This window comes from Canis lupus, chromosome 20 (assembly GCF_003254725.2).
Source record: "Canis lupus dingo isolate Sandy chromosome 20, ASM325472v2, whole genome shotgun sequence".
NCBI lineage: Eukaryota > Metazoa > Chordata > Mammalia > Carnivora > Canidae > Canis > Canis lupus.
In genome coordinates, this window is record NC_064262.1 from 56109415 (window position 1) to 56122223 (window position 12809).

A 12809-nucleotide genomic window follows, 5' to 3' on the forward strand; every position below is an offset into this window, starting at 1 on the left:
AGGGCGACCTAGGGGTCAGGCTGCGGCAAGGGGGGCTTGGGGTCTGGCCCCCAGAAGGAACGTGGAAGGCTCCCTGGAGAAGGGGAGAAGGGGCGCTGGGCAGGGCTGTGGCTCGGCTCGGGGCTGCGGGGAGAGGTTGAGGCAGCAGGTGCTGGGGGTGGGGTGGGGTGGGGAGCAGTGACTGCGGGCCGGGGGTGGCCCTGGGAGCCATAGAGGGCGAATGTCTGGCGGCCTGGAGCTGGGTGTCAGTGGAGACAGCGCAGCCGCCCCCACCCCCCTGCCCTCCCCCAGGGTCCGCCCGGTGCCTTAAGCTGCCCCAGCCCCCACCCCGTCTTCCTGCCCTTGGCCTTGGAGGCTAAGAATAGACACTGCCTGCCTGGCCCCCACCGGAAGCCCGCCACGGGGGGCGCATCCTGAGCCTGGCCTCTGTTCCCACCATCTGGTCCTCCCCAGCAGATGAGCTGAGCCTGAGCCGGCGGGCGGGGCCGGGGCCGGGAGGGAGGCCGGGAGGGGGGAGGGGGGCCGGGAGCGGGCCCGGAGGGAGGCCCGGAGGAGGCGGACGTACGTGGCCGCGAGCTGCGTGCCCGCACGAGGCCTCTGCTGCCTCGTTTCCTCCTGTGGGCCTCAGTTTCCCCCCCCCTTTTTTAAGACTTTTTGAGTAATCCCCACACGTGACACAGGGCTGAGCTCACGACCCGGACGTCGTACCCTCTGCCAACGAGCTGGCCGGCGCCCCTCGGTCCCCTCCCCCGCCCCCACTGCCTCGGGCGCTGCTGGCGGCGGCGCGCAGGTCAGGCCCCTTCTGACACCGCCGCGACTGTTCCCAGAAGGGATGCTGTCCTTGTTATCTCGCGGCAGAGGAAGTGGGGAGCAGGGTCCTTCAAGTCCCCACATCTGTAGCCCCCGCTCCACATCCTCTCGCCACCACATCTGCCTTCCTTACAATTTCCCGAAGCCTCAGTGCTCCCGTCTCCTCCTCAACGTCTTGATCATGTCATTTCTGCCACGACCGTCTCTCAGACCCGGGGGACTCCTGTTCGTCCTACAAAGCCCCAGTTCTGTCAGGATGCCTTCCTGGCTCACCTCTGGGCACCCCCTACGCCCCGTCACCTCCTCTGGCCCAGCCCTGGCCCCAGGGGGCCGGACTGTCCCTCTCGCTGGGTCTTTCTCCCACACGAGGGCATCCTCGAGGGCAGATCCAGCGCAAAACTGTGCCGGCGCAGGACTAGGACACTGAGTTGCCCCAAGGGAGGCTGGAGGTAGCAAGACTGCCTGGGAGAGCTGAGCTTTACAAAGGAGGGGCCCTTGGAGCCAGGGCTGTGCCAGGCGCCTAGGAGTTGGGGGGACCCCTTCCCAAGGAGGAGAAGTTAGAGTTAACGGCCTCGGGGAGGGGCCGTCTGGGAGGACGCTGGGTGTGAGCTAAGGCCTGGAGGCCGGAAGGACGGGGGCGCGGGAGGCGGCTGTCGGGACTCAGGGCAGAGGAGGGCAGAGCCCCGGGGGGGGGGATGGGCGGGGCGGGGTTGAGGCCAAAGCGGCCAGTCGCCCCGTCCAGGCGGTTCACTTGGGGCCAGTGAGGCCCCGGTCAGGCCTCCTGCCCCCCTCGCCTCGCCTCACTTACCTGCAGCGAAAGGCACCTCTGGGGCCTTTGCTCGGCCGCGTCCAGCCTGGCCGCCCTCTGCTCTTGGGGCTGGGGGGACGGGGTCTGGGGTCTCCGAGGAAGCGCACCCTGCCTGCGGCCCGCACCCAAGCCCCCGGCCTCACCCGCACTCCCGCCTGAGCTGAGCGGCCGGGCACCCTTGCCCACCCCACGCAGGGGTGAGAGGTGGAGGGGCAAGGGGGCCGGACCTCCTCCCCCTGCCGGGCTCTAGGGCTGTGCTCTCTCCAGCCCCACAGCCTCTCCAAGCCTCTGCCCTGCAGGACACTCCCGCAGGGAGGCGGGGACCCCCAGCCCCCCCCCCCCAGGGCTCCGCCCGGTGCCCAAAGAGCCTCTTAGGTACCTCTGGGTGCCAGGCGCCAGCCCTCGGGGTCACCAGCTGAGAGCCCCGGGCCCTGGGCGCCGGTCTGGGCGCCTGGGGTGGGGGAGGCCGATGCCGGCCCTCCCGGCCTGCGATCCAGGGCTGCCGGGCTGGTGAACAACGCGGGGCCGCGGGGCAGGTCCAGGGGGGCCCGGGGCGAGGCTCCAGAGCCGCGGCCCCGCATCCCCGCCCCTGCCCAGGCCACCCGGGGCGCCCACCGACCCCCACCGACCCCCAGCAGCCGGGCTGGCCGGAGGGGCGTGGCCAGCTCAGGGGCGGGGCCGCGGAGAGACGGATGGAGGGACGGACGGACACACGGCACAGAGGGCGCGGGCGGCGGAGCGAGAGCCCCGGGCCTGGCCGTTCCCAGCCCCCGCGGACCCGCTCCGGCCCGGAGGGCTCGTGCCCCCCCCAGCCCCGGGGGACGCGCACCCCCGCCTGCTGCGCCGCCGCGCCCTCCCTCTGTGCCCTGCGAGGCTCCTCCGAGCTGCCCGCCCCCGGCTGTGACTCTGTTTCCCCAGGGGCCCCGGAGGCCCGGCCGCCCGCTCCCCCTCCGCCCTTCCGGCCTGGGCCCGCTCCCGGCCGCTGCGACCCCAGCGCATCCCACCGATCACCACCTCCAGGTGAGACCCGCGCCGGGTCAGGGGAGGGGCCTGGGTGGGTGTGTCCCCCCACCAGCCGGCCCAGGTGTGGGTGTTGGGGGGGTGTTGAGACCAGGTGTGCCACCGCCCCGGAGTGGCTGAGGATGTGCTCGTGTGCGTGTCCCGGGGTCCACGAGCGTGGAGCCACTTGGGGCCTCTGGTGTCACGGGAAGGGTGCAAGGGTCTGGGTGTGGCTGTGAGCAAGTGTGTGTGTGTGTGTGTGTGTGTGTGTGTGTGTGTGCGCGCACGCGTGCGCATGCACAGGCAGCGAGGTCTCAGCGCCCATCTGCACCATCACTAACTGTGCAGCCCTAACCTCGGCCACAGGCCCCGGGGCCTTCATCCCGCACCTGCCCCCCTGCACAGACCCCCTGGCCGTGGGTGGTGAGCCCTCGAGGGCACACCCATTGTACAGATGAGGAAACTGAGGCTCCCAGGGGGCCCCTGAGTCAGGCCCAGGCTGGGCTGAGACCTAGTGGGCTGACTATGGAGGCCCCACTTTGCACCCTCTGAGGTGAGGGCTAGGTCGGTGTCACAAACAGGAAAAAGTTCCCGGAAACTGAGCCTTGTGATGTGGGAGGGTGGGCAGGGGCGGCCTGGGAACCGGCAGGTGTGTCTGGGTGGGTGTCTGTGGGGGCGCCGCGCCCGGGAGCCACGGGTCTGCATCAGGCCTGGGCTGGCCGGGCCCCTGTGGTGTCACACCAAAGGGCGGCGACGGTCATTAGACAGCACTCAGGACTCAGAAAATGTGCTGGGGCCGCCGCAGGGCTGCCCCCCACCGCCCCACGCGTGCACACGGCCAACAGGTTAAGCTGGGAGCACCCCAGGAGCAGGAGAGGCTCACCGGGCGGGGGTGGGAGCGGGTCAGGCCTGGGGAGGCCAGCCAGATGCCAGCGGGCCACTCGGTGTCCCCCTTCTCTGCATTTCAGGGAGGGGGGATGCTGAGGCTCAGCAGCAGCGCCCCCAGCCTGGCAGGGGCAGGTCAGGAGCCCCAGTGCATGGGCTGCAGCGCAGGAGAGGGACGCATGGGGGGCTGGCCTGCTCCCTGGGGCGGGAGGAGGGGCGCTGGGCGTTGGTGACCTCGGACAGAGGAGGGGCCTGGCGCTTGGGAGCCCAGATCACATTCCACAGGGGCCTGGGCGCGGGAGGGGCAGGACGGGGCAGGACGGGCGGCCTCCCCAGGTGGACTGACCACCACGCAGGGTCGTCCCCCAGGACGGACCGGGAGCTGAGGCCCGCGCTCTGGAACCCAGGGCCCTGCCACATGCCCGGCGAAGTGCTGGCACCTCAGCCACTGGTATTTGAGGCCTCCGGGGGTTCCAGAACCAGCTTGGGAGGATTCCAGATCCCTGGTCCTTCGGAGCCCACACCTCCCCGCGCCTGGGTCCTGGAAGCCTGGGTTTGTCCAGCAAATCCGGCCTGGGAACTTGGGGTCCATGCCTCCCCTGAGGCCCGGGGAGCTGGAGCTGGACTCCCCCAAGGGCCACGCGGTGCTGATTCAGGACCTCGCGCGGACGAGGACAGTCCCCTGCAGGGTGAGGGCCCCGCCATCCCTCCCAGACAACTTGGGAAGGGCAGGAGGCCGTGCCCGGTGCCCCTACTGGCCTGGCCCGGGTGCCTGGGGAACCTGAGACGGCCGCTATCACCTGAACCTGCGGGGGTACTAGAAACCACCGGCAGTGGCCAGGGGGAGTCATGCCAGTTTCCAGCTTGCCCCAGGAGGCCACGCCAAGGGCTCTGGGTCACAGGTTTGTTCTCAGACAACGGAGGCCGTTGGCAGTCTCGGGGTGTGCGCCCCCCGCGAATGGCTGGTGCACGAGCCCCCACACCCGGTTGGGGCCGCGAGACCCAGGACGCGGAGGCGCAGCCCGAGTCCCCGGGAATGTTCAGAAACGGTGCAGAGCAGCTCCCGAGGCAGAGGGTGCCCGGGCCCGAGAGGCCCTGAAGAAGGCCTCGCTGCAGGAGCAGAGGGCAAAGCCCTGCCCTGCGGGAGGCTAAGACCCTGTGGGTCTCAGGCCTCGGTTTCCCACCCCACCCCCCTCACCCCCACCCCCGCCCAGGAGGCCCCGCCCCACCAGCGCCCCGGCCTTGGCTCACAGCCTGGGAGGGAAGCTCAGGGCCTGGGTGATTTATGAGGAGCGATAAGGAGCCGCGCAGGGGGGCCCGACCAACGCAGCGATGAGCAGGGGAGCTGGGGGGCGAGGGCTGGCGGCCGCAGGGGCCCCCCCCACCCCAGGGCCGGCGCCACGGCAGCACCCACGGGCACCCGCAGGCCCTGCGCTCGCCTGGCTCCTTCCCACCGTCCCTGCTTACAGGAAGGGGAGCTGAAGCTCAGCAGGGCCGTGAGGGGGCTCGTGGCCAAGCCTGGGTGCAGATCTGGCCGGACCCCGCTGTAGAAAATTCTACCCCTTAAAGAAGAATCCGACAATGGGGGGTGCCCACACCCACGCCCCCGGACCCCCCAGGCCCGGGCCTGCGAATGGGCTTACGCATAACAAGGCCTGAATTTACATCTCAGGTCAACTCAAGCCAGTGGGACAGACGAGGCTTGACCCCTGTGTCTCCCGCTCCGGCTCTGCAAAGTGGGGATCCTCGTAGGCACTGCCTGGCTCTGCCCCCCAGGCACCTGCGTGCGTACCGCCCACGCCTGCCCACCCGAGCCCGGTGCACGGACCAGGGCAGGAGGCTGGGGACCCGCCAGCTGCCGCCAGGAGCTCCCGGAAGGCCCCCCGGCCTGTCCTTCTCGGGCACCGGGAACGGTTTCCAGAATGGTCCCTCGTTTTCTTTCTCCTGGACATCCCCCCTGCCCCTGCCACCCCGTCCGGTCCAGCCGTCCACACCCGTCCACACTCGCGGCGGGGCCCGGGCGTCTCCGCCTCGTCTCGCAGCCCCGGAGGGTGACAGGTCCCTCTCGCTGCCATTTATAGCTCGTCCCTGGGGAGTCTGTTGCTCCGAGTGAGCCGGGGTTTTTTGCTGCTGTTCCCAGAATGGAACTGGATTTCTGGGTTTATTTCTTATTATAAAAACGGGGGCAGACGGGGGAAGAATCCACATGACCCCAACATGTGTGAGGCAGCGGCTTCCGAAAAGCCGGGACCGGGGCCCAGGGCCGCCCGGAGCGCGTGAGAGCCGGCGACCTCCTCACCTCGGCCGCGGTGCGCTCGGGCCGACCGTCCTGCATTCCGCGGCGGCCAAGGGCTCGGCGGGGCACGGCCGATCGGGTCCTGGGGTCACGTTGGGGGGGGGGGGCCGGGGCCGCGCTTCTAACCCAGACCATCAAGGACAGCGGCGCTGCTAGAGGCAGTAAGAGTCACGCGGCGCGGGAGCGCGGGGAGGCGCCGCCGGGGCCTAGCACACCCTCTCTGTGCCCCCAGGTGCGCCGCGCCCCATGGGGTGCTGACCCCGCGCCCGGCTCGGCGCCATGTGGCCCAACGGCAGCTCCGCGGGGCCGTGTTTCCGGCCGAGCAACCTGACGGCGGAGGAGCGGCGCCTCATCGCGTCGCCCTGGTTCGCGGCCTCCTTCTGCCTGGCGGGCCTGGCGTCCAACCTGCTGGCGCTGGGCGTGCTGGCGGGCGCCAGGCAGGGCGGCTCGCACGCGCGCTCCTCCTTCCTCACGCTCCTCTGCGGCCTGGTCCTCACCGACTTCATGGGGCTGCTGGTGACCGGCGCCATCGTGGTGGCCCAGCACGCCGCGCTGCTCGACTGGCGCGCCGCCGACCCCGGCTGCCGCCTGTGCCAGTTCATGGGCGTCGTCATGGTCTTCTTCGGCCTCTGCCCGCTGCTGCTGGGCGCCGCCATGGCCTCGGAGCGCCACCTGGGCATCACGCGGCCCTTCTCGCGGCCCGCGGCCTCCTCGCGCCGCCGGGCCTGGGCCACCGTGGCGCTGGTGTGGGCCGCGGCGCTGGCGCTGGGCCTGCTGCCGCTGCTGGGCGTGGGCCGCTACACCGTGCAGTACCCCGGCTCCTGGTGCTTCCTGACGCTCGGCGCCCAGCCCGGGGACGTGGCCTTCGGCCTCCTCTTCACGCTCCTCGGCAGCCTCTCGGTGGGGCTGTCCTTCCTGCTCAACACCATCAGCGTGGCCACCCTGTGCCACGTGTACCACGGGCAGGAGGCGGCCCAGCAGCGCCCGCGGGACTGCGAGGTGGAGATGATGGCCCAGCTCACGGGCATCATGGTGGTGGCCAGCATCTGCTGGATGCCGCTGCTGGTGAGTGCACCCTCCCCGGGGCGGGGGGGCTCCATCCGCCTGGACCTGTTGCCTCTTTGTTCAAGGTTTTATTTATTTCAGAGAGAGCGAGCCCGTGTGCGGGCACGAGCAGGGCTGGGGGCGGAGGGAGAAGCGCTGGGCAGGGAGCCCCTCGTGGGGCTCGACCCTGGAACCCCGGGGATCACGACCTGAGCCGAAGGCAGAGGCTCACTTAACCCACTGAGCCCCCCAGGTGCCTCTCCACAGTGGATTTAGGTTCCCAGGTTCCCACCCACCCAGGAAAATGTGGGCACAGACCCCCGATGTTTGAGCATCCTTCCCAGAGGAGCTCATGGATAAGACACAGACAACCCCCCAACCAGGGGGGGCCAGGCCCGGGATGCCGGCGGAGGGGCTCCAAGCTTCCATCTGGGTCATCAGCGGGTTCTCCAGAGGAGGGGCGCTGGAGCTGGGGTTTTGAAGGACACATAAGAGTTTATCTGCCAAACAAAACCAAGGAAAGCGTTCTACGTAGTATCACCGACCCGTCAGACATTTCCTGAGGCCACTTTGTGTTGGGTTCTGGTCCGAGACCCAGCTCTGCCCGGATTTTCCCAGTCAGGGGAGCTTGGCCGACGTCCTTGGCCATTTGGGGTGGTCATTTTTCCATTTCTGACTCGATCAGAACAAGTCTGGAGTCTGAAGTCAGACAGTCGGCTTCCAACCCGTGTCCTTCAAGGACTTGCTGTGTGACTCTGGCTCTGGGCTCCCCTCCCCAAGGCCTGATTACGGGGATTCAAAAGTTTGGGGATCCCTGGGTGGCTCAGAGGTTTAGTGCCTGCCTTCGGCCCAGGGCATGATCCTGGAGTCCCGGGATCGAGTCCCATGTCGGGCTCCCTGCATGGAGCCTGCTTCTCCCTCTGCCTGTATGTCTGCCTCTCTCTCTCTCTCTCATGAATAAATAAAAAAATCTTAAAAAAAAAAAAAAAGTTGCCTGCCCTTCCAAGTGGTGGTGAGGTTGAAATGAACTCGTGTATCCATCTGCTGCTTCCACAAGCGTTTCATGAGTGACTGCTACGTCCCAGGCTGCGGTGTAGACACCGAGGACACACACAGCGGAGGATGAAAGCAACGGAGCCCCCTGGGAGCTCTTGCCAGCGGGGAGGGCCGGTCGTGCACGTGTGCGACGATGCGGGAGGCGGCAGATGGGAGTGAAAAGAGCTAGAGTGCAAACCAACCCCGCATGGGCGCCCGGCGGGCTCAGTCGGTCGAGCCTGCAACTCCTCATCTCGGGGTTCTGAGTTCGAGCCTCCCGTTGGGTGTAGAGAGGACTTAAAACCTTAAATGCATTTAAAAAAAAAAGATTTTATGTATTTATTTGACAGAGAGACTGCGTGCGCACAAGCAGGGAGAGTGGCAGGCAGAGGCAGAGGGAGAAGCAGGAGCCCCACCCGGGCTCGATCCCAGGACCCTGGGATCACGACCTGAGCCAAAGGCAGACGCTCAACCACTGAGCCACCCGGGCGCCCCCTAAAAATAAAATCTTAAAAAAAGAAAGCACTGCAAATGGAAAGATCATATTTTTTTTTTTTTTTTGCTTTGTGTTTTGTTTTGCTAAGAATTTTTCACATACGTAAGTAGTCGGGGAAAAAGTACAAAGGAGCATCATATTTTGATGTTTTGTGACATGTGACAATGACATGGAATTCAAATTTCCGCATCCAGAAATAACACTAGAGCACAGCCACGCCCCTGTGCCTCCCTGTAGCTCCGAGGCTGCGGTGGCCCAGCTGCGACAGGGACTGCGTTTAGAATATTTATTCCACGGCCCTGTAAGAAGGAAGGTGGCCACCAAAGGGGCCCCGGGAACCGTTTCACAACTCTGTGAGATTCGATCTAGGACACCTACCTGGTTTTGATCCAGCTGTGAACCTCGCACCCATGCTCCAGAGCCCCAGAGCCCGTGGTCCCGAGCAGAGCGTGGCCCGTTCTGGGGGTCCCGGGAGACTGCGGCAGATCCTGGTCAGGGACGTCTCCGTGAAGGTGACATTTAAGCAAAGACGCGGTCCAGGGGAGGAAGCGGGCTGTGCGGAGATCTGGGGGCGAAGGCATTCCAGGAAGGGGGCACAGCACGTGCAAAGGCTCTGGGGCAGGACGCTGCCTGGCATGTCGGAGGAGCAGAGTGGCCGAGAACCTGCCTCGGTCTCCTCCCTGCCGCCCGGTCTCTCCCGGGGACACCCAGAATGGGCTCCGTGCTGCTCTGAACCATTGGAACCGGGGCTTTGAAGCATGAATAGGAGTTTCCTTGCTACACATAAGAGGGAAGCCGTCCTAGTAGGATCACTGAATCATTAGACACCCCCTGAGTCCCCTTTGTGGGCAAACTGTTTCATAAAGGGCCATGTGGTATTTTCTTTTTTTTTTTTAATTTTTTTTTTTTCCGTGTGGTATTTTCAACGCGGTCTGTCACAGGCTCAGCTGTGTTGTCCCCTCCCGGGCGGGAACACAGCCACAGGCAGCGAGTGGGCCTGACTGTGCGCCCAGAGGACACCGAGAATTTCATGTCGTTCTCACATGTCACAAACTCCTTCCTATTTTTTTTCTCCCACTATTTGCACATGTAAAAACGTCCTTAACAAAACAATAAAATGAAACCATAAAAGCCCAAGCAAACCAAACAGGAAGAGGGGAAAGGCCTGATTTGGCCAAGGGGCCAGCTGGTGCTCTAATCCCGCCCCGGATCCCCATGGGCCCAGAGGATAAGCCCCCCAGGAGGCCCTCAAGCTCACCTGGGGAACCCAGTTTGCCAACTGGCTCCCAGCCCTGGGTCAGCTCAGGCGCCCACGCTGGCCTCCCGCAGGCCCCATGTGTCCCCTGTCACAGCTCTGTCACCCCCGCCCCCACGCTGTGACTTCCTGGCCGCCTCCTGTTGGGGCCGCAAGCCTGTGCAGCGGGGACTGGTCCCTCGTGGCCAGCGCAGTGTCCCCAGCACTGCCCAGCAGGTGCTCAGGAAACAACATTAATCAAATTTCTTTTTTAAGATTTTATTTTTGGACGCCTGGGTAGCTCCGCGGTGGACCGTCTGCCTTCAGCTCAGGGCGTGACCCCAGGGTCCCAGCATCAAGTCCCGCATCGGGGTCCCCGCAGGGAGCCTGCTTCTCCCTCTGCCTGTGTCTCCGCCTCCTTCTGTGTGTCTCTCAGGAATACATAAATAAAAGCTTTTAAAAAATTAAATACTTAAGGTGCAATTGAATAGTATAGTTTTACATTATGAAATTTTTACGAATTTTCAGGTGTTTAGGAGGATAATAACGCTGGCGGTGCGGGGGCTCTGCGTGCTCACACCCGCCTTGTTTTCCACCGTATTTAATTGTGGAGACAGGCAGGAAGATTGCGTCGGGGAAGCTCAGAGAGGCTGGGCACCCCCCCCCAGGTCACCCAGCAAGGCGGCGACAGAAGCGGCACTGGATCGCGGGGTGGGGTGCGGGCGGCGGCTGGTGCCCCGCTAACGGCTCTGACCCCCCGCAGGTCTTCATCGCCCAGACGGTGCTGCGCAGCCCGCCCGCCATGAGCCCGACCGGACAGCTGTCCCGGGCCACCGAGCAGCAGCTGCTCATTTACCTGCGCGTGGCCACCTGGAACCAGATCCTGGACCCCTGGGTGTACATCCTGTTCCGCCGGGCGGTGATCCGTCGCCTGCACCCTCGCCTCAGCGCGCGGCCCAGGTCGCTGTCCCTGCAGCCCCAGCTCACCCAGAGGCGCCCGGTGCCGTAGGGCCCCAGCGGGACGGCCGCACACGGGGGGCCCCCCAGCCAGCCCGGAGCCCCGGGAGCCCGGAGTCTCAGAAGGGCCAAGACTGTGCATGCCAGGATGGTGGGGCCCCCCCAGCGGCCCTGGGGACCCACCACCAACTCCTCTCTGATCCCTTCCCCCTCCCTACCCAGAAAGGGTGGGCAGGCATGTTGGGGGGAGGGTGTCTGAGGAAATCGGACTTGGAAGCCGCCCCTTCCAGGAATCCCCTGAGAATGGGGGGACTCTGACCCCTGGATATGACCTGCTTCCTGGGGTACAGTTGATTCCCTTTGACTCCCCAGCCCCGAGAAGGCTCTATTTAGAAAACATTGAGTGTGCACAGGCAAGACACCGCTCTCTTGCCAAAATATATACTGGCCCCCCCAGCTTTACTTTCCTTTGGGTCCGGAAATCATCAATCTTTAAAGTTCGGGCGTCAGATTGCTGTTCCCCCGTGTTGGCCGCAGCCAGAGCCGTGCCGGGGCCGGGCAGGGCGGAGGGGGTGCGCTGGGTGCCCGCCGCTCTCCTCCGCGCCCTCGCCCTCGGTGGGCCTGCCATGGTCACATCTCCTGGGAGCCTCCCCGCGGCCCCTGGGGTTCTGGGATTAACCCCCGGGAGGTGAGGAAAGAGAGAAGACACGGGATCCTGGAGGGAGCACCTGCCTCCCCCTCCATACGGGGCTCGTGCCTTTACCTGCTTGTTCGCTCAACACTTCAGACCCGCGGGGCCTGGAACACACAGCCCCTGGCCCACAGCAGGTGTGAACACGGCCCGACCGGCCGGAGGACGAGCCTTACACAGCATCAGGTGCGCGCAGGCACACGGGCACACGCGCACTTAGTAAAGGGCTGGGCACAGAGCCGCGTGTGGTCACGTGAGCCCCCTGGACACTCACACCTGCCCCTTCCCCCGCCTTCCCATGAACGTCCCCCAAAAACGACGCACCCAGCTGCAGGGGTGGGAGATGCCTTTATTCCCTGCCAGCCCTCGAGGTACATGAGGACAAAATTGTCTCCTGCTCCAACATCTCCACCTCCGGCCCACATGCCCCCCTCCGCCATACGCCTGGCTTTCCACTCCACAGACCCGGGATCTGCTTACACCTCTCAGAGCCAGGCCGAGTGAAACTAAAGCCCCTGTTTCCACTCTCCCCACTCCCCCCCTCCCCACCTGCTGGGGGAATGAGGTCACCTGCTGCCTCCAGGGGACCCAGGCTGGGAGGGAGGGGCAGGAGACAGGATGGGGGAACCATGGAAGCCAATTATGTTACCCTCAAGCTACAGCTCCCCTTGGTGGGGCAGGGGCTCGGACCCCCAAGGAGCAGACCTCGACTCCTTGAGTGTAGGGGAGGGGACAAGTCTCTGGGCTAGAGGTTCAGGGGGCTGGGAATGCAGGACGGCTGCCCTGGGGGCAGAACTAGAGATAACAGATATGGGGGGTGGGGTGGGCTTCTGGGGTCCTAGCTGGGGCTTGGGGAAGAGCGCTGGTTTCTGGGGTGCTGAGGGGCTCTGTGGCTGTGGGGCCAGGTGGGAAGTTGGTGGGCTTCTGCCCAGGCCGGTACTGGCCTGCGTTCCATGTACCAGATCATGGGGCTGCGGCTGAGGCTGAGAGACTGTGCTCGGGGCCCGAGTCAGGGCTCTGGGTTGTGGGCCTGAGGGCTGATTTTGGACGGGGCGAGTGAGATCAGCCTGGGTTCTAGGGTCAAGGCCAGGGGTCTGTAGGTGGCGTCTATTGCTAGAGCTGAGCTGGATCTTTGAGTTGGTCTGGGTTCTAGAGCTGGATTGGGTTCCAGAAACAGGCTGGGACCTGGAAGTAAGGTAAGTTCCAGAGCTGGGCTGAGTTCTTGAACTGCTCTGGGTTTCTGAGGTGGGATGGTTCTCAGGACTGAGCTGAATCCTGGAGCTGGGCTGGGTCTCTGAGGTAGGCTGGATTTCAGAGCTGAGCTGGGTTCCAGAACTGATCAGGGTTCTAGAGCTGGGCTGGGTTTCAGAGCTGAGCCGGGTCTCAGAGGTAAACTGGGTTCTAGAGCTAAGCTGGGCTCCAGAGCTGGGTGGAATATTTATACTACTCTGGGCTCCAGAGCTTGGTTGGGTTCCAGAAAGAGGCTGGATCCTGGAACTGACATGAGTTCCAGAGCTGAGTTGAATTGTTACACTGTTCTTGGTCCCAGAGCTT

General features: G+C 65.2%; 1 protein-coding gene across 1 annotated transcript; it reads left to right on the plus strand.

Moving 5' to 3' along the window:
- The first annotated feature begins 1515 nt into the window (after window positions 1-1515).
- On the plus strand, window positions 1516-11031 carry TBXA2R (thromboxane A2 receptor). Its single transcript, XM_025456930.3, has 3 exons — window positions 1516-2638; window positions 6031-6863; window positions 10371-11031. Exons 2-3 carry the CDS (start codon window positions 6078-6080, stop codon window positions 10614-10616), a joined length of 1032 nt encoding a protein of 343 aa, XP_025312715.1. The 5' UTR covers window positions 1516-2638; window positions 6031-6077; the 3' UTR covers window positions 10617-11031.
- The last annotated feature ends 1778 nt before the right edge of the window (window positions 11032-12809 follow it).